This window comes from Penicillium atrosanguineum (genome assembly GCF_028827265.1).
Source record: "Penicillium atrosanguineum strain IBT 20685 chromosome Unknown utg000007l_segment0_segment0, whole genome shotgun sequence".
Taxonomy (NCBI): domain Eukaryota; kingdom Fungi; phylum Ascomycota; class Eurotiomycetes; order Eurotiales; family Aspergillaceae; genus Penicillium; species Penicillium atrosanguineum.
In genome coordinates, this window is record NW_026623139.1 from 1,147,162 (window position 1) to 1,166,294 (window position 19,133).

A 19,133-nucleotide genomic window follows, 5' to 3' on the forward strand; every position below is an offset into this window, starting at 1 on the left:
GATGAAGCAAAATAGGAAAAAAGGGGAGGCGCGAATGATAAATGTGAAATGCAAAATGCAAAATGTAAAATGTAAAATGGGGTTATATGCGTGGACACGAGGACCAACTCTTGGAGAGGGGGGGGGAAGAGACGAGGAACACATCGGAGTAACAAGACGGTATTATACCGTGCAGAAACCCAAATACATAAAAAATTAAATTAAATTCACTTCTTTGTTTTTTTCCAACAGAAATTATGGGGAGCTCCCGTGTGAACCAATGGACCGCAGCAGGCGGGACGGGAGCCGGGTTCCTGAAGTTTCTTACCGTAAACAAATACCCAGAGTAAACACACTAAGACTTGTGGGCTAGACACTGTTCGCCCCCGTTCTAGACAAACCCAAAAAAAGAGAGGCGAAAGTGCAAAAGACAAGACCATGACTGGAGTCGCTTTTGTCCTCCTTAAGACGTGGGACTGCAATCACTTCAAATGTTACCAAGACTCTTAGGGCGTCTGAGGATCATATGTTGCAGCCATGTACATGACTGCACAGCGCCTAAATAATTGAGAGGTTGGGCATACAATTATTTGTGGCCTGTAGCGGTCGCCCACGCAGCCCTAACCGTAGCCTTCTTGGGGCGCGACCGGCTCCCCATTAGTTGGGCCGCATCCCCCCATGTAATTAATACCCAGGGTCTCTCTCGATCCGCGTAGAAGTCCAAAGTCCAAGTCCAAAGTACATGCCGTTGAATCAATTCCAACTCATCTCATCGTTGGCCCTATCTATCATTTTGTGGTCCTTTCGACACATCACCTCCCCGAGTCGCCCTGATAGGCCCGACGGGCGAGACAGTCGACAGCAAGGAGAATCCTGCCCGCGCAGCTGCCTGTTATGTCATGTCCTACCTCGGATTCGATCGCAAGGCCTCCTCTACGCATTCCCCCTGTTTCACTCGGGCTTATTGACTTGGTTGACCGGGCACCGCATCTCGCCACATGATCTCCATGGATCCGAATCTTCCTTCCTGTGCAGGGCTCCGACTGGACCCGAATGGCTAGGTCGTGACTAGATGGAAATTAGGTTCGGATGGACGGATGCGTTCGCATAGGGTCCGTAGAGTAAGCTTAAGGTGCTATGTGGTTCCATCTCAAGACCCAGTGTAAGTTACTATGTGGACATGGGTTGTCCGGACAGCCTTCACCGATTGGGAAGAGGCGCATGGTTCAGATTCCGTCAGGGCATCCGCGTTTTTTCTATTATTTTGGGTACGTCTCCTCTCATCTCCGATCGCTTCCCTAATTAGTCTTTCGTGCCTGTGCCGAGTTTCGTCCTGACGGGCGATCATGATCCCTACTCGCGGGCCCGTACCGCGTCAGTGTTTGACTTGGACCTTTCTCCACTGTCCTGACTCGTTGGTAAATGATAAGTAATGTCGATCAGGTCGATGGAGCTCCCGATTATTTGGATTAGATGGAGCTGATGGAGCTGATTCTACACGTCACGGGGGAAGATCACAAATACGAGTGTCAAGAAATCGAGTAATCGAGGAATCAAGTAATCGAGTAATCGAGTCTACCTGCAGGAAGCATGGATGGAACGCACCTGTCAGAAGCCGACGAACCCTGGGGCAACCGTTTGGCCCGTTCCAAGATTTGACCCTGCCATGTTTGAACCGTTTGAGATTCATTCCTTTTACCCCCTCTCCAGTCAGTTCGGTGTTGGCCATCTTCAACATAAACCAATGCATCCGTATCCGATGCAATGAGTACACAGGAGCAGGAGATGGCGTTCACCCCCTTTCCTTTCCTCTGAAAGAGCGAGTCTCGGAGTGGAACATGGCCCGTACCAAGAGGTTCCCGAGTATCCTATTAATTACCAGTGGAGCTCTCATTCAACTGGGAAACGCAAGAGTCCAATGAGACTTTACTCACAAGTGGACAAGAAGCTTGGGCATCATCACAGGAACAAGAACGCGTCGAATATCCGTACACGGTGTGTACTCCGTACACGGTGTACACAATACCGATGGAGTACGCGCCTCCGCAGCAACCTTTCCATGCATTGTGTGCAAAGTGGAGAGTACTCCGCGGGTACTGGGTACCATAACCTTGCGCCATGCCAATGAGAAGCAGCAAAAGACCATAGTGCAATGGAGTCGACTACGCGCCAATAATACCATTGGCGGAGATCCTGGCGCCGTCCTGGAAAAGCACGGAGTGGACTCAAATGATTCACTGGGGCCTTCCCCTCCTGGGCTACGCCGTCATGCAATTTGAGAGCTTCTGGGATTGTGGACCTGGGGGGCTTGCTAATCTACTTAGTTGAAAGCTGGTGCACTCGGGGGACGACGGATTCCCCACCGCGTGGGCCTCGTCCAGGCCCGTCCCTCTTACCCGAGATGGCCGCGGCCATGGTAGCGTGGGTAGCGTTGCGCAGGGGAGGATCGCCCCCCTTTTTGCCACCGACCATTTGTCAGAGGATTCGAACTATTAGACCGTTGCCAGTGTGCCGGCGCGCGCCGGCTCTTCCTTCGCCTTTCGAGAAGGTCAGCAAATTACAATCGTACCACTAAAGGCACTAGGGCACTAGGGCACTCGGAAACTCGCCAAACAGAGAATTGGGATCATAAACATCAAACAATGACTTCAAAAGGCGTTGAAGGCGTAGAGAGGGGCGCAAGGTAATTACACGCCTCTCTGTGCCTCTTGCTCTCTTGGCTCCATTTCCCGCTATCCCCAGGGCCCATCCCACAGCCATGGCTCCGCCTTTTTCGAAAATGCCCCGAATTTCCCACCAGCCAGGATTCTGATCAGACTCCTGGCTGGTAGGAACCCTTCCGACTACGCCAGAGCTAACTTTTGACCCACAATAGACGCCGAACATACCTGTGGTCCCCTTTACTCTGGACACCGGGAGCGTCAGATAGTGTCATCAGCGTATTAGAATGGAAAATTTGCCCCTTTTCACCTTCTCGATTGGTCCACAGATCATGCGAGATTCAATGCTGATGACATCTAGTGTCCGGGTAACAGCACGAGGCACTAATTCTTACTCGGGAAACTGGGTCTCCCCTGGGGTAGTGGCCCACCGTCACTAGAGTAACCCGACCTTCTCTTCGACGCTTTAGCGTTTCTGGAAGGTCGCAACCATGATTCTATGGAGATGTCCAAAGGATGCGCGGCCCCTAAGCTGCGCCGCTGAGCACGTTCATCCATCTATATCGAGCATGCTATGACTATGGCTAGTCTACTTCCGACAAGTTTCGAGTGCCAGCCCCTGATCGATGGGCTCGGGAATTTTCTGGAAGTCTGTCATTCCCGGACACCGTCTCTGTTAGCCAATGATCTCCGTCCCGGTGGACATTCTAGGTTTTGGTTTGCCTTATCCCGTGTTTCTGGCGTGCATTAGGGCGTAGGAGGAGAGTTTGTTCCATTGTTACTCGGCTAACGTGCGAACATCGTCATTTCCTTTCTGGGTGCACCGAAGCCAGCACTTGCTTTGACTTTGGTGGGTTGGATCATACTTTGAGACAATGGAGGTTGGCCTCCAGGAGACATGATACGATACAATCATAATCTAAGGAGGTTTTATCTATTGGCAATGACCCTGGCGCTTCATTTCGCTGTTATTTACTCATTAGGGTAGTCTGTTGATTATAGAGTTATAGTCCGTAGTCTAAGGTCTTAACTAGGAGACTCTACCGCGGCATGTTAACAACGGATGCATAAGCGAAGATAAATTATACCTCAACTCACCTCGGCTAGCTTCCAAGCTTCAAGGCCGATTTGTTTCAATTTGAATTGAAATTGACTTGGGGACGTCCTTGAACTCGCCCGTCAAGTGGCGCTTGATGGTAGCCTGTCCGGCTTGGGGCGTTAGCGAAGGCGTTCGGGAGACAAGGCGATACCAAACCCATTGCATCTCTTATGTCTATGTGGGCTTTCGGCCTACCCAAAAATGACTGAAACTCAGGCAGATTCTTGGTCCTATCTCCAAGTCTAACAGGGGGACATCGGCGACTAATGTCTCCACTTTCACGTCCAGAGGTTTGCTGGAAGCCTTTAGGATGGCCTCGAGGCCACAAAACAAGTTCCAACTAAGTAGGGAATGGCATATTGGTTCTATGCTTAATGATATCTAGCTACGTGACAATTTCATTCGTTTTTGTTCAATGTTGGGTATATCGAGGCGGAGGGAAGTTTAAGATAAAGCCGTCAATTCGATTCTAAATGACGTATCTAGGCATGGAAGGCTCCGAACTGTATCTTCCAACCTAAGGTCTGAAAGCTGGATACTAGGAAGATAGAAGTCGAGGATTATAGCTGTCAAGTGTAATGCGAAGTATATACCAAAGGCAATGACCGTAAGTTGTTTCGATTAACGTCCCAAACGGACTCATCAAGAGCAAGCCTGAGCGTTATGTATTACTTGCCCCTTCCTAGTCAATTCTGATATCTTATGGCTCTCTTTTATCATAGATTATTTAAGCTGCCTCACAGAACATTTCAATCACCTACCTTGTTCCCCTGCCCGGCGTGGCAGAGCCAAGCAGCACGTCGCTCAGCTCTCGGGCGCTCTAGTGCCTGGTTGGCAAGATCCTATTCACAGAGCCCTCGTGCTAACAAGTAGGAATAGAATGCGGAAGTCGATGTTGCCGTACGAGTTAGTGGGCACCACTACCTACCGTTGTTGATCTAGCACAGTCAGAATCGGTTATGGCTTCTGCCACGATATGCATCCCAGAATGCACTACTCCTTTAATCAACATTACGCACTCTGCAGTGAAATGCACAGACACGGCTTAGAGATCGTGAGTAACCAGTCAGTTGCGCGGCCCATGACTGCAAAAAAGGGAGGTGCAGGAGCTGTTAGATGGTGAAGCCCACAGCCGAATTTTCGAAGGCTCAGGTCAAGCAAGGCCCCGCCGGGAAGTATAATAAAGATGGTCTGCTCTACGAGATTCTGGGGCGTCCGACATGTGCTAATGAGTCCTTGGGCATTATAGCTGTGTATTCAATGCGCGAATTGGCATGTGGAGCGCGAATTGGCATGTGGAGAACGTCCCTTCGGATAATCGTGAGCATCTCAGCGAGAGCAAGGAGCCTATTCCACACCTTGATAAAACTCATATTCCCGAGGCCTCGTAGCCCCTTGCTAGACCAATCATGATTGAAGGAATCAAGATCAAGGCCGAAGAGGTCTCTTGAATGATCCACGATTGCTGAGCAAGCCACACCCCGCTCTAAGAATAGAACGCATCTGTGCTAACACATCGTACACTCTCAGGATAATGGCGAGCAATTTTGCGCAGATAGTGAGTCGGCAAGTACAGTCGCATGTAGCGATATCTACGGATATATAAAAGATACTATAGAAGAGCGAGTATGACGTCTCACTGATTGAGCCTCGGCCTCGACATCCCTGCAAGAAGCACATAAACGAGTCGAGCGATGAAGTTTGGACATCAGACCTTCATTTTAATATGGACAATCATCTTGTGACGTACTTGCTACTCAACCTGACCAATAGTCTATTGTAAGTGTGCTTTGATAGACATTTTACCCTTTCGGTTCCTTCTAACCTTCCCTTGAGCGTTTTCCTCGAGGACTTTGCAGAAATATATGTTTGACTCCTGTCCGTAGTGTAGAATTGGACACTTCTTTTTGAAAAAAATCACCGGAGCATATACCTAGCTGAGTTACGATCGCTTATTTAGGCCCATTTTCAAGATCCTCTTGGCCTGAGATTTGTCAGAGGCCATGGCACGGTTCCATGGTTCGATCCCATGACATCGTCGGTTCCGCCTCCGCGTTCCCAGATTCCAGATTCCAGATTTCCACGGAACTGACTAGTTATGTTTTAGATGATTCAGGCAAGCTGAATTATCTGAGACTATGCACCTAGTGCCTACTTCCAAAAATAACTGGATCTACGCTAAGAGGTGCAAAATGGTTCAATAGTGTGTCTCTTTTCGCCACCCCGACTATCAAACCCTTCGACCCAAATTTGGCTAGCACTTTCATTGTTTCAATAATTTCGAGACTTTGGATAACTAGTGCGAGATGATGAAATAGGCTGCACGAACAATATATTTGTGTACATCGGACCCGATCTCAGCCCCAGCATCATCCCATCAATTTTTGCAGTGCCAACTGTCAGATCGCCCCCCTCCTTGCATGAATGTCTTCGTGCATGAGATTCGAAACGTGGCTCTCGCAACTCTGATAGGCGGGGGGATGGTAATCGCTGCAGGCGTTGGAAGAGAGCGACCGTACAGTAGATTGGATGACGATCATGACGCTCCCGACGTTGCGATATGACAACCTGATAGCGCGGCCCTGTGGCACCTTAATAAATTAACTGGGCCACACCGCGAATGAACGAATGGCTGTGACGTCGGATATGCCTAGTACCCCTCGTTGTGTTCTCGAGTCTCTCGGTGCTCTCTGTACTTTCTGTAGTCTCTGTAGTCTCTGTAGTCTCTGTAGTCTCTGTACTCTCCGGTTCCTTTTTTTGATCGCCCCCGAAAGGTTGGCCGAAATCAGTGACGCCAGTGTGTTTTAGATCGCCACTTTCCCCACAGCCCCTCATCGTCTCACAATTTCTCTGCCTTGGCCAACTTCCTCCTCTCCGATAGACATTCACTTGAGCAGCTTCAAAATTAAAGAGGCAGAGAGAAAGAGCCAAGCCATAGCTCATCTCTCGGCCCAACCATGGCCTACGACGGGTATCATCAAAGTTCCAAGCCCTATCAGATGGGCAACATGAACCCCGACCCGAATCTTCAAGGCTACTCGCCCACGCCTCCTTACCCATCGCTTCATGAGCCCGATCGGATCAACATGCCGCAACCTCAGATGTCGGGCACCTCGGCAGCCCCTAAGATGGAGCCGTATACTCAGTCCCCGTATGCGCAAAGCACCGAGAACCTCAACGACGCCGTCAGCTCCGCCGTCCACAACAATGTCTCTTCACCTTCTTATCTATCTCCTGATGTCTTATCGCAGATCACAGCGACCGTCATCCAACAGCTGAAAGCGTCTGGCCTGAATAATATCCAAGGGTCCGCACCATCCCCCGCATCTGTGCCTCCCCCACGATCGCAGTCGCAACAGCCGCCATTTCCAACAACTGAATACCCGCCTCGACCGCATTCTGAATCCCCACCAAACGCGCAAAGAAGCGGATCGCTTCCTACCCCAAACCCCATGTCGAACAGCTATGACCCCTCGACATTTCCCGCTCCCTCTGGATATTCAAGTGACTCCCGACCAAACCCTAAGCCGACTCCAGATCCGCCTCTGCGCAGACGTGATTCAATCTCCAGTCATGGTAGTCACAAAGCGGATGTCACCCGTCCCAAGCCTCCATCGCGTGATGCGACGGCTATGGAAATGACCACACTGGAGAGAATTTGGGGCAAGTTGTTCGAGGATGGAAAGCCGACAAAGAGGCTTGGTCAGTTCTTGCGCGGAATTGCAATGCACTTGGTAAGATCTAGGCCGTCGAATGAGTTCTTTGTATACATGTGACTAACATACTGTTTTTGGTTTAGATTGAGGATTATCCTCCCGGCAACACTCTTGTGATTGTGCCTCACAAGTTGCAGAAGTTCTATGCTGATACAGATGTGTCGTGGGACGCTTATCCGTGGCAAGGTGAGTGGAAACTACACAATCTACAAACGAAAACCTTTCTAACATATATCGCTTAGACATTTTCGATGACCGCACATCCTCGATCTCTAGGCTCTTCCGTGATGTCAAGGCGCAGCACCACCTCGTTCAAACCGAAGAACTCAAGGACCGTCCGGATATTCCAGGCCTAACTCCCAAGGGATTCGAGCTCTGGGCTACTTTGATGATCCAAGCCAACCCGGAACGCGAATATGAGCGCTTGCAAAAGGCCGTGCTTAATATGCCAATCAGCAACCCGGATGACAAGAAAGAGCGTTTCCCCAAGGAGATGCCTCGTCGGCTCTTCCCTGAGGTCGCTGATATCAGCCTGAGAGAGGAACTCGAGGAGTATATCATGAAACACTGTGGTGTCGATCTCCCACCAGTCACCGAGGAAGAGCGCTCGCAGGCTGAGCGCTCGAGGAAACTCTCGCCCTCCTCCGTCCCCTCGTCCAACGAACGAGCCCGTTCATATGAGCGAGGACGACCGCCACCCTCCGCCTCGTCATCGTCAGCAGTAATTGATGACGAAGACGAACCAATCCCTTCAGCTCCTATTGAGCGCGAAAGAAAGCCATATTCCGCTCAGCCCGGCGGCGGCAAAAAGTACGACGAGCTAGGCCATAAAAAAGAACTGGGCCACACTCGCAGCCGAACGGGCTCTTTCACAAGCCGGCCGCCCGATATCCCAAGACCTTCGGACAAATTCGACTCTATGTATTCTTCCCGCTCTGGCTCTGGCCCCGCTCCTGCTCGTCGGTTCTCCAGGGAGTCGCGCAGCTCGTCCCGAGGCATGGGTCACGAATATCGACACTCGGAAAGTGATCTGTTGGATCGTGACCGTGCTCCCCGCTACAACGGGGTGTCTGCTCAAGACTTGTATTCCGAGCCGACTTCGATGCTACCTGAGGAAGATGGTCGGAGGTATAGAGATACTAAAGCACACCGGAGCAGCCGGGCTGCCCCCGAGGACGAATACTACCGTGGCATGTTGGGTGGACAAGGTGGTGGCTCGAAGTATTATCACTGATTGATGAGTTTGTGTGTTTGGCATTTACGCTCCGGAGTGTTGTGTTTACCTAGCTCGGCGTTCTGTATGGCATGAAGATACCTCAAGTGTTCCTTGTTTGACGAATGATGATGTCTCATGTCCGAATGTTCAATGTTTCAATTACAAATCGTTTCTAGCCTGCAAAAGTTCTCAGTCTGATTTCAACTATCATCAGTTTCTTCCATATACTAGTCTTCCAAGGAATGAGTTTCGCTGGATTTAGATCTCTGAGTACTCTCTCTTCTGTCGAATATCCTGCATGACTCTCTCTCCATCCTCTTTACAAACAAACGCCTCCTTCGCCCTTATTTTCTCCTCCTTCTCATAACGCTTCTGAATATGTCGTTGATCTCTCGCCTCCCGCTCCATCCGCCTCTTGTTCCTCCTTGCAACACGTTTCCTTTCTTCAATGGCCTTGATATCTCCCTGCTCGGCTTCCAATCTCAATTGCTCAATCTCTTCCTCGAGTAACATCCACGGTACAGAAAGCACATCGACGAGAAACCGCACCCGCTCATCTACGAACTGCATTTCGGCATTCGTGTCGGAGACTAGAACGAAACGTTCTAACTGCAGTTGCATCGTTTGTCGGTATATCGACAATGTGCCTTTCAACTTCACCATAGTACCGGGGACCAGGCTTGAGATGTCCAAAGGGGTCCGATCTGTAGCTGAGACATGGACAGTCTGGTTGGACTGCAAACCCGGTGGCCTTTCCGAGGTATCGAGGGCTGGTTCATCGGCATGAACTCCGCTTTCCGATGCCTGGACTGATTCATTTTTCGCCGATACATTTGGATCGGCGTGTAAAATGACAACTTCCAACGTTGTGCCGCTACTATCGTCTAGCGTTAAGATCGTGCGACGAGTAATCTCGTTCCGAGCCACGATGACGCCCGCGATGCAGACGAAGCGAATAGGGTGATTCTGGTAGAAGAAGATTGTCTGACCTGTTGTCGATATTAATAAAACCGTCAACAGCAATGGCCCTATATAAAAAAGAAGAAAAACAACAGAAAACAACGCTCCGCATTCAAGTCCCGATCAAAGTTGATACCCCGGCCCCCAGCCTTTGACCCTTGTCAAGATGCAGAGATCTGACCCACACACCAACAAAAAAAACAGACTAGATCAAAAACCGGAAAGGCGAACAAAACCCACCTCCAAAGCCTTCTGGTCTCTTCAGTCGATGCACATCCGAGGCGGCCATCTTCACCCAGGCGAAGTGGGTTGGCGATGCCTTGAAGCAAAAGGCGGGATAGAAAACGGATTCCGCATCGTCTTCAGCCTCCATTGGGTCATCTTTTCGTCGGCGGATGGTCTTGTCGGGTTCGTGATGACGGAAAGTGCATCGCTGTTGTGTTGAACTCGCATGGAGCGCCGGTCACGTGGCGCTATAAGACGCGGCTTTTTCGTGATTTGTTCTCGGTGCTTCGTTCCTTATCTTGCACGGTCCTCGATTTCGAGATCCATTTCTCGGTTTGATTATGCACTTCGACATTACACAGTCACTGACTACAGAAAAGCTCCGAACTAACGCTTTTGATTCATTTTACGGCTCCCAGTCAATAGAGCATCGTCTCTCCCTCCATCATCCTCTTCTTCGGATTCCTAGGAGCCTCCTCCTGTCTCTTCCTCTCCTCGGCAACATCAGTCCCCTGCTCACCCAGCGTAGCCTTCACCTTCTCCGCCGCATTCTCATGCCCAGCAAACGCAACCGACAAGATTTCCTTCTCAAACCCAGCCACATGTTCCCACTCAATCCCCGCCGCAGTCAACATCTTACACCCCTCCGACTCTCCCACAAAAGTCCCAGGCTCCTTAACTCCGAAATAAACCTTCTGGACCCCTTCCCGATCACCCTCCCGCGTCTTCGTAATGCGTTGCACGCACGGCGTGTTCCCTGAAAGTCGCTTCCCGCATGGCTCCATCGACACGTACATGATGAGTTTCCGGCCCGCTTCAATGGGGAGTACGGTGGATACTTCATCATCGGGGACTTTGTGGACGGCAGCGTAGTTCGAAAAGCAGCATTGTTCGGCGTGGGTGTTTCCTGCTAGTTCCATCGTGTAGCCGGTTGAGAGGATTCGATCGTCGGTTCCGGAGACATCCCCATCTTTACGGGAGAGGAGGAGTGCGCCGACGCGAAAATTGGTCGGTCGGGGAGGTGATTGCTCTGCGAGGGAGACGCATTTTTGCATATAGGCGTTGTGAGGGGAAGTGGTCGACATGGTGGGGGTGGGGTGTAGCTTGCTTTTGGTTCCGGTAAAGCGGTATTCAATAGATTTGGTAGATGAATAGATTCTCGTAAATCGAGATGGAATCTGGGTAGCTTCGCTTAGACTGGTTCTCAAGCTTGGATAGAGAGTTGGCGATGGAGGATGCTGGAATGCAAGTCGAGGTGAAAGCGGGGGGCAGCAGCAGAACAATGACGCAGCCCGGCGCGTCGGTTTTCGCGTTTGTTCGGTCCGCGTTTGCAAGCTTCGACGCCTCATTTTCGCATATCGCCACTACTTTTGTATTATCGGGATATACAGCTCCAATTTCATCCAAGATGGCAAAGGGTTCAAAGACCGATGATATTCCCGAACATCCTCCCTCGGTAGAGGAGGATCTCTACGAGATTCTGGGCGTCAAATCGAATGCGACACCTGAAGCAATCAAATCGGCATATAAGAAGAGTGCTTTGAAGAACCACCCTGGTAAGTCCTCAAATATATAACTTTGATCCATTCAATCCTGATTAATTGTCAAAGACAAGGTCGGTGAGGATGTCAGAGAAGAGGCCAATGCCAAGTTCCAACGAATTGCCCTCGCATACGCCGTTCTGTCCGATGAGCGCCGCCGAAAGACCTACGACCGTACCGGTCGTACAGAGGAGTCGCTCGACGACGAAGACTTCGATTGGATGGACTTCTACCGCGAGCAGCTGTCTGCTATGCTGGACACGCGTGCGATATCCGACTTTCAGAAGAAGTACCAGGGCTCCGACGAGGAGAAGCAGGACCTTTTGGAGGCCTATGAAAAGTTCGAAGGTAGCATGGATCACATTTATGACACTGTGATGCTCTCCAACGTCCTGGATGATGATGTTCGGTTCCGCGCGATTATCGACAAAGCTATTGCCGACGAGGAGGTTGAGGCTTTTGCGAAATATATCGATGAGACCGAGGACTCGAAGAAGGCACGGATCAAGAGCGCACAGAAGGAAGCCAAGCAGGCCGAGAAACACGCTAAGAAGATTGAGGCCGACAAGAAGAAGAAAGCGGCTGCTTCCTCGAAGACATCCAAGGGCTCTGCGGCCGGCGAGGATGATCTGCTTGCTATGATTAGCAAGAGACAGAAGGATCGTGGCCAGGGCTTCATGGCACATCTGGAGGAGAAGTACGGTGGTAAGGGCAAGAAGCGTGGTGCAGCCGATGAGCCTCCGGAGGAGGCATTTGCTGCCGTTGGTGCTCGCAAGAAGTCTAAGGATACCAAGACGAAGTCAACGAAGGGGTCCAAGGCGTAATCCGAGCCGGGGCTCTAAGTCTTCTTGCACAAATGATCCGCATTGTCATTCATGAGGCGCTGTCTTTTCTGTGGGCCTGGAACCGGGAGTTTTGTTTGAGATTGCATTGGGGTTGGTAATATAACATCATTTTCTTTTTTTTTCTTCTGTTTTATGTTTTTTTACATATGTCTTTTGCTTGGCATACTATTATGGATGAGCTAGATTTAACTCCCAAATACCCGTTTTGTTGAGATGTCTTCTGATGCTTTTACCGACAGCAAAACGGGGATCTGCCACGTGGATGGGCAGATGTGCAGCTTCCACAGATCGTTAAAAAGCCCCAAGCTGCAGTATGACGAACTGCTCATTCTCCCGCTTATGCTTGGTGCATATGAGCTATCCGTAGCTGCTGGTTATTAGCGTAATGTTCACGGCATGGAGCTGTACAGCCCAATCCAGATAAGAGGAGCAGCCTCGCCGATCTGTAAAGGGAAGCCTCACCTTAGGCACCTTCTCTGTTTCTCGCACCAACATAATACCTCCTTGGTCTCTCGCTTCATCATTGTTCTGGAACCATTCCTGACGAGGTGCAGTGACACCGAAGCTCCATATAACCCTTGCGGAGTGCATGATCGTCATAAAGTTGGCGATCTGCTCCACATTCCGTTTGGAATCACCTCGTTGGCCGAGCGGCTGAGTACCCCACAGCAGGTCAGGCCGGAGGCGGAACCACACGCGATGTCGTACCACACTGGTCGCATATCCCCTAGACCTTCTGATCCAGCCCAGCTCAATACACACCGACCATCCAATTTCTCCGCCAAGGGCCAGAAACCCTCGAGCCTCAGTCGTGCAGTACAAACCCTCTTGAGTACCCCGCAGTCTGCAAGGAGTGCGGGCACTGGTTTCGGCGGGACTGACAAGCCTCTGAGACGTGGGAGTCGCAGTCCAGTCGAGCCCCTGGTATCTTCGCCGCTGCGCATCAGCTCTTCCGTCATGGCCTCTGCTCCAAGTTCCCCGGAGAGGCCGAAATCTGACCCCGACCACACCCCCGGAGATCGTCGGACCAATTTGATCGCAAGGAGGTCCATCTACTGTCAACAGAGCCGGTTATGGACAAAGATGATGATGCAAAGTCGGAGGTCTCGATCGAGCAGGCGGGGTTGAAGAGACATTCACGGGATAAAATTCAAGGGAAGCGCGGGATGGCGGCTATGATGTCCGGGTTGGAATCAAGACTGTTTCCCCGGAGTTTCTCGCGTGGAAGAGAGTCGAGTGGAAGCTCGGCGCGACGTGGTTCTTCTTTGGACTCTAGACCTCCCTCTTCATCCCAACCTGGTCGTCCAACCTCCCCCTCCCATCGTCTACAACAATCTGGTCCGAAACCAACCTTCAGCAACACTGAAAAAGGAAAAACCCTCAAGATGGATGATTCTCACAATCAGTCTGATGAGGTCCTGTCCAAGCCCTCTGGTCGTCTTCCGGACTACGTGAAGCCCACCGACCAGGAAGAAGCTGGCGTGCGCTTGGCCAAGGACGTCTTTGATCGTGACAAGAACATGATCGAAAGTAGCGACGAGGATAGTGACAAGTCCTTCAGCGAGGATGACAATGTTGGATTGGGCCAGTGGCGGGGTCGCAAGAAGAAGGACTTAGACATCAGCTCCATCACCCCCAGCGATTTTATCAAACCAAAGGAGAACAAGACCCCACCACCCGATGATAGTACGTGTTACCTCTGTTACCTATGCGATCTCTACTAACGTTCCGATAGAAAAACCATCCAAGAACGTCAGCTTTCAGGAAAAGGACAAGAAGCCCCGGAAGTCAGCCTTGAAGTCCGTCATTCACCCCCAGACGAGCTTCGACATCCCTACCCCGCACTCGCAGTCTGCTGCTGGCACTCCTTATGGATCAGAAGATGAGGCCGAGAAGGAAGATGTTCACAAAGCCCAGCAGCTTAGCATTTTCATGTCTACCATCGACAACCGTGTTCCTAACCGGTCAATCCGCACGATCGTCCGCGAGAACTTCGCAAGTATGCAAGAAGAAGCCGACGGCGGTCGCCGACGTCAGCGGAAGTATCTGGTTGCACTTGACCTGAGTGACGAATCAGTATACGCTCTCGAATGGACCATAGGTGCAGTTCTTCGAAACGGAGACACTTTGTATGCCATTTACGCTATGCACGAGGATGGCATTACCTCCTCTGTGCAGGTTGGCGAGGGAGCCAAGGCCATGAAAGACGCCAACGCCGTTGTTGGCTCCCAAACAAAGGAAGTCAGCCAGGGCCATAATGTCGCATCCCGCAATATCCTGGGCCGACTGGGACCGGTGACTACCAGCAAGTCAAGCTCTGCCGACTCTCGTGCTTCTCCTGTAGCAGAGGCGGAGCGGGTCAGAGCTGCCGAGTCCATCTCCAAGACCTGCATTCACCTGCTGCGCAAGACCCTTCTTCAAGTTCGCATTGCCGTGGAGGTGATTCACTGCAAGAGCCCCAAGCTCATGGTTACCGAAGCTGTAAGATCTACCGTGCCTTGAAGAGATTTTTGGTTAACTTTGTTTCAGATTGATGAGCTTGAACCCACTATGGTGGTAGTTGGAGCTCGTGGCCAGAGTGCTCTGAAGGGGTGAGTCGAGAGGATCATACCCCCATTCAATATTCTTACAACTAACAACTCGCAGTGTTCTTCTCGGATCCTTCTCCAACTATCTGCTATCAAACTCCTCTGTTCCGGTGATGGTCGCACGCCGCAAACTCAAGCGTCTTCCATCTAAAGGATCCGCAGCCTCAAAAATTCGCTTGTCTAACAACCTCCCAACTCCCAAGAGTCTTATCGACGCTAAAGTGGACTAAACGTGGTTCACATCGCTTTCTTCTTGCGCTCCCAAATCCACAGCAACTGCATTTTCAAAAGCATGGCGGGGTTTATGTTTTCTCCGGCGATATGGACATGAACGGATTCACGATACTCTTAGACTATTTGCTCTCAACCTCTTGATACCCTTTTTCAACGGCTGATGGACTCTGTTTCATCGGCTTTTTTGGGCTCCTTGTGATCTCTCTTACCACTCGCCTGTGATAGGGTGATTATGCTTCTAGAGTAGCAACGCAAATCGAGCCTCTTGCGTTTTCTCTTTGTTCTGAACAGCATTCTCGGAATATAATCATCATTATCTGAGACTCGTAAATGTCTCCACTTTTCCATAGTGTAGTTCCCAACAACTAAAATGGAGTATTCGGGGTGTAGCCATTTATCCCTAACAAGGGTTGTACACTCTTCAAAGACACCAATTTTCGATAAGCAGAATCAATAACCAGCTAAATAACTTACATGATCCAAGAAAGACAAGAGGCCAAAAGCCCAGACTCCATAGGCCAAGTCATACGCCATCACGTGCCACGTCACCGCCCGAGCTCCAGCATCCAGACAGCTTGGCCAACCCCCGGCTCATCCCACCTTGCTCTCCTCCCAACGACCTTCTCTAATTTGCGCTGCGCCCGTGGAGGACCCGATTCGCCCGCCATGGCCGAGTTTGTCGACCCCCGGATGACCAACATCAAACCCCGCATCCGCTACAACACCATCGGAGGCATTAACGGACCGCTGGTCGTCCTTGACAATGTGAGCCCCGGAGATAGACCGACACTGGAGAAGACGCCCTTTACTGATTTTGTCTGTTGCGGAATAGGTCAAGTTCCCCCGTTACAATGAGATTGTGTCCCTGACGCTGCCTGATGGCACGGAGCGTTCTGGTCAGGTCCTGGAGGCCAGAGGTAAGCTTTCCCGCACGTTACGCTGCTGTACTTGCTACTGGGGAACGACCGAATGGAATGCTGACGACCATTATTTGTGTTATAGGAAGCCGAGCCGTTGTGCAGGTACGACCGAGACCGATGCCTCTCCGATCCCCCTGATGCGATAGGTGTTAACATGCATGTTCTACAGGTTTTCGAAGGTACTTCCGGTATCGATGTGAAGAAGGTATATTTTTCTGCGATGGAACATGGATGATAATGTTTTGCTAACCCTGAGGTTAGACCAAAGTCGAGTTCAGTGGCCACAGCTTGAAGCTTGGTGTGTCCGAAGACATGCTGGGACGTGTTTTCGACGGTTCTGGACGTGCTATTGATAAGGGTCCTAAGGTCATGGCCGAAGACTACTTGGACATTAACGGACAGCCTATCAACCCTTACTCGCGAGTATGCGCCGCTGATCTTACATGTGGAGTCGTGGTAACTGATAGAGTACCTAGGTCTACCCCGAGGAAATGATCTCCACCGGTATCTCCGCCATTGATACCATGAACTCCATCGCCCGTGGACAGAAGATCCCTATCTTCTCTGCCGCCGGTCTTCCCCACAACGAAATCGCTGCTCAGATTTGTCGTCAAGCCAGTTTGGTCAACAAGCCTACCAAGGACGTCCACGACGGTCACGAGGAGAACTTCTCTATTGTTTTCGCTGCCATGGGTGTTAACATGGAAACTGCTCGATTCTTCACTCGTGATTTCGAGGAGAACGGCAGTATGGAACGTGTCACGCTGTTCCTGAACTTGGCCAACGACCCCACCATTGAGCGTATTATCACTCCTCGTCTGGCTTTGACCACCGCCGAATACTATGCCTACCAGCTGGAGAAGCACGTCCTGGTTATCATGACTGATCTTTCGGCATACTGTGATGCTCTGCGTGAGGTTTCCGCCGCCCGCGAAGAAGTCCCCGGTCGTCGTGGTTACCCCGGTTACATGTACACGGATTTGTCCACCATCTACGAGCGTGCTGGTCGTGTTGAAGGCCGTAACGGTTCTATCACTCAAATTCCCATTCTGACCATGCCCAACGATGGTAGGTAACCTCCGTTCCAGAACCTTTGACTTGGTGACTGACCTTTCTTCAGATATCACTCACCCCATTCCCGACTTGACTGGTTACATTACTGAGGGTCAGATCTTCATTGATCGTCAACTCGCCAATAAGGGTGTCTACCCTCCCATTAACGTGCTGCCTTCCCTGTCCCGTCTGATGAAGTCCGCTATCGGCGAGGGTCGCACTCGTAAGGATCACTCCGATGTGTCTAACCAGCTGTACGCCAAGTACGCCATCGGTCGTGACGCCGGTGAGTATTTCCCCACAACTTTAACTTGATCCTCTTCTAACGAGCTCTTCCCAAATAGCCGCCATGAAGGCTGTTGTCGGTGAGGAGGCCCTCTCCTCCGAAGACAAGCTCTCCCTTGAGTTCCTTGAGAAGTTCGAGAAAACCTTCATCAACCAATCCCCCTACGAGGCCCGTAGCATCTTCGAGTCTCTTGACATCTCCTGGAACCTGCTCCGCATCTACCCCAAGGAGCTGCTTAACCGTATCCCCAAGCGCGTCCTGGACGAGTTCTACGCCCGCTCCGCCCGCAAGGTCGCCAGTAAGGACACCCGGGACAACTCGGGCGAGTCGCAGCAGGATTCGGCGCAGAAGACTAACAACCTTGTCGATTCGTGATCTGGCTGTGTTGAAGTCTCGGGTTTTTAGCGCTGAGGGTGGTTGAATGAAGCGCGTGGGTGGCTAAGGCCAATCCCTGCATGTTCTCTATCCAATTGCATATACTCTTTGTGCGGCTGTATCTGTTGCGAAGTTTTTCTCTGGTCTTGCGTCTGTTCTGGTCAACACAATACAAATTTTGAATCTACCAATATAAGCCTTATTTCTCCTTTGTACCCAAAAAAGAGGACCTGTGGTCCCGACTCCCCTTGGTGGCCAAGTTGGTTAAACGAAGACCGCTCGATGGTAGTCCAACCTTTCTTTGAAGAGACCTATGGAGGAAATTCTGAGGAAGGCCAGTGCCCGCCATCGGCCTGAACTGGAGAATTTTTAATGCTTTTGACCACTCTCTGATTGAGAGAGACATGAGATGTTCTTGTGCTGTGCTTGTGACGTTCATGATCCTGGAAGGAAGACGCAGAGGGATTCCCCTTATTTTTTTCAACTCGAATTTCAGAGATATGATTTCACACCGCTAAGATCTTAATATGTATGCTAGCTCTATTGTATCTGCACGATTCCGTTGGTTTGGCTGTGGAGGGACGCCCTCGAGTGGCGGGAATGAACATCACTCATCCCTGAATGACACGGGCACCCTCCAAAGGCCAAATATAGATTGAGCCCCTGTAAACAGTGGTCTATTAGTCCGTACATCCAGTTGCCTCGTGGTCGGTTCCCTCAGTACTAGCGCGTACGGATAGCCTGCGATCCTGATAATGGATTGTGGCCCCTAGAGCCCCAAACGAAGACGACTTTAAACTATCGCAGGCATTATACGAGATCATGTTGCGTAAACGATTCATGTTTCCTAGCTCTCCTAAGATCAACGCCCTCTGTCTTTCGCTATTCAAACCTTATTGTTTCCACAAGGTGATCTCTAGAGTCGTCGTTATTGGTTGGTTATTCTTGAACTGATCAAGAACTTGACCTCGAGCTATAGAGTCATCATCTACCTTGGTGAACACTGGCAAAGGAAAGACCTCATACACAGCCAAGGCTATGAGTAGGGAAGCGTTTCCCATGGCCCATCACACCAGGTAAACTCCATCCTTCACTCGAGGGGTAACTCCTCTTCAAAGATCGCCAGTCCAAATCAAGTCCAACTTCCTGCTGAGGACTCTCCTGCCTCGCCATAAACAGGTGTTTCTACAATTATTTGGACAATTCTAAAGCTACGAACAAGAGCATCATTGAGTGCGTGCAATTATCTTTAAAAGAGCCTAGGAGTTTATCTGAAGGCAAACTTACAGTTGTCTTAAAACCACAATTCATTCTGTCTTACCTTCAACCAGAGGCTGACTTTTTCTGTTCCGATTTTCCCCAGCTTGAACTGTATATTTTCCATCTTGTCTATATGTTTTGACTACATCATAAAACCGTCAGCTCTTCACCCAGGT

General features: G+C 50.6%; 6 protein-coding genes across 6 annotated transcripts; 4 read left to right on the top strand and 2 right to left on the bottom strand.

Moving 5' to 3' along the window:
- Window positions 1-6,695: 6,695 nt before the first annotated feature.
- N7443_008633 (uncharacterized protein) lies at window positions 6,696-8,688 on the top strand (the record flags this gene model as incomplete). Its single annotated transcript, XM_056888689.1, has 3 exons — window positions 6,696-7,472; window positions 7,538-7,640; window positions 7,697-8,688. The coding sequence occupies 3 exons, from the start codon at window positions 6,696-6,698 to the stop codon at window positions 8,686-8,688; spliced, it is 1,872 nt and encodes a 623-aa protein (XP_056737991.1).
- Window positions 8,689-8,928: 240 nt separating this feature from the next.
- N7443_008634 (OB-fold domain-containing protein) lies at window positions 8,929-10,003 on the bottom strand (the record flags this gene model as incomplete). The annotated part of the gene is made up of 2 exons (XM_056888690.1): window positions 8,929-9,659; window positions 9,871-10,003. 2 exons carry the CDS (start codon window positions 10,001-10,003, stop codon window positions 8,929-8,931), a joined length of 864 nt encoding a protein of 287 aa, XP_056737992.1.
- Window positions 10,004-10,274: 271 nt separating this feature from the next.
- Window positions 10,275-10,940, bottom strand: N7443_008635 (putative DRAP deaminase; the record flags this gene model as incomplete). The annotated part of the gene is made up of 1 exon (XM_056888691.1): window positions 10,275-10,940. One exon carries the CDS (start codon window positions 10,938-10,940, stop codon window positions 10,275-10,277), a length of 666 nt encoding a protein of 221 aa, XP_056737993.1.
- A 323-nt stretch (window positions 10,941-11,263) lies between these two features.
- N7443_008636 (DnaJ domain protein) lies at window positions 11,264-12,220 on the top strand (the record flags this gene model as incomplete). Its single annotated transcript, XM_056888692.1, has 2 exons — window positions 11,264-11,411; window positions 11,466-12,220. The coding sequence occupies 2 exons, from the start codon at window positions 11,264-11,266 to the stop codon at window positions 12,218-12,220; spliced, it is 903 nt and encodes a 300-aa protein (XP_056737994.1).
- A 720-nt stretch (window positions 12,221-12,940) lies between these two features.
- On the top strand, window positions 12,941-15,059 carry N7443_008637 (universal stress protein family domain protein; the record flags this gene model as incomplete). The annotated part of the gene is made up of 5 exons (XM_056888693.1): window positions 12,941-13,262; window positions 13,307-13,927; window positions 13,977-14,722; window positions 14,771-14,832; window positions 14,888-15,059. 5 exons carry the CDS (start codon window positions 12,941-12,943, stop codon window positions 15,057-15,059), a joined length of 1,923 nt encoding a protein of 640 aa, XP_056737995.1.
- Window positions 15,060-15,729: 670 nt separating this feature from the next.
- N7443_008638 (H(+)-transporting V1 sector ATPase subunit B) lies at window positions 15,730-17,697 on the top strand (the record flags this gene model as incomplete). Its single annotated transcript, XM_056888694.1, has 8 exons — window positions 15,730-15,828; window positions 15,896-15,980; window positions 16,066-16,085; window positions 16,153-16,188; window positions 16,245-16,406; window positions 16,460-17,051; window positions 17,104-17,322; window positions 17,381-17,697. The coding sequence occupies 8 exons, from the start codon at window positions 15,730-15,732 to the stop codon at window positions 17,695-17,697; spliced, it is 1,530 nt and encodes a 509-aa protein (XP_056737996.1).
- Window positions 17,698-19,133: the final 1,436 nt, after the last annotated feature.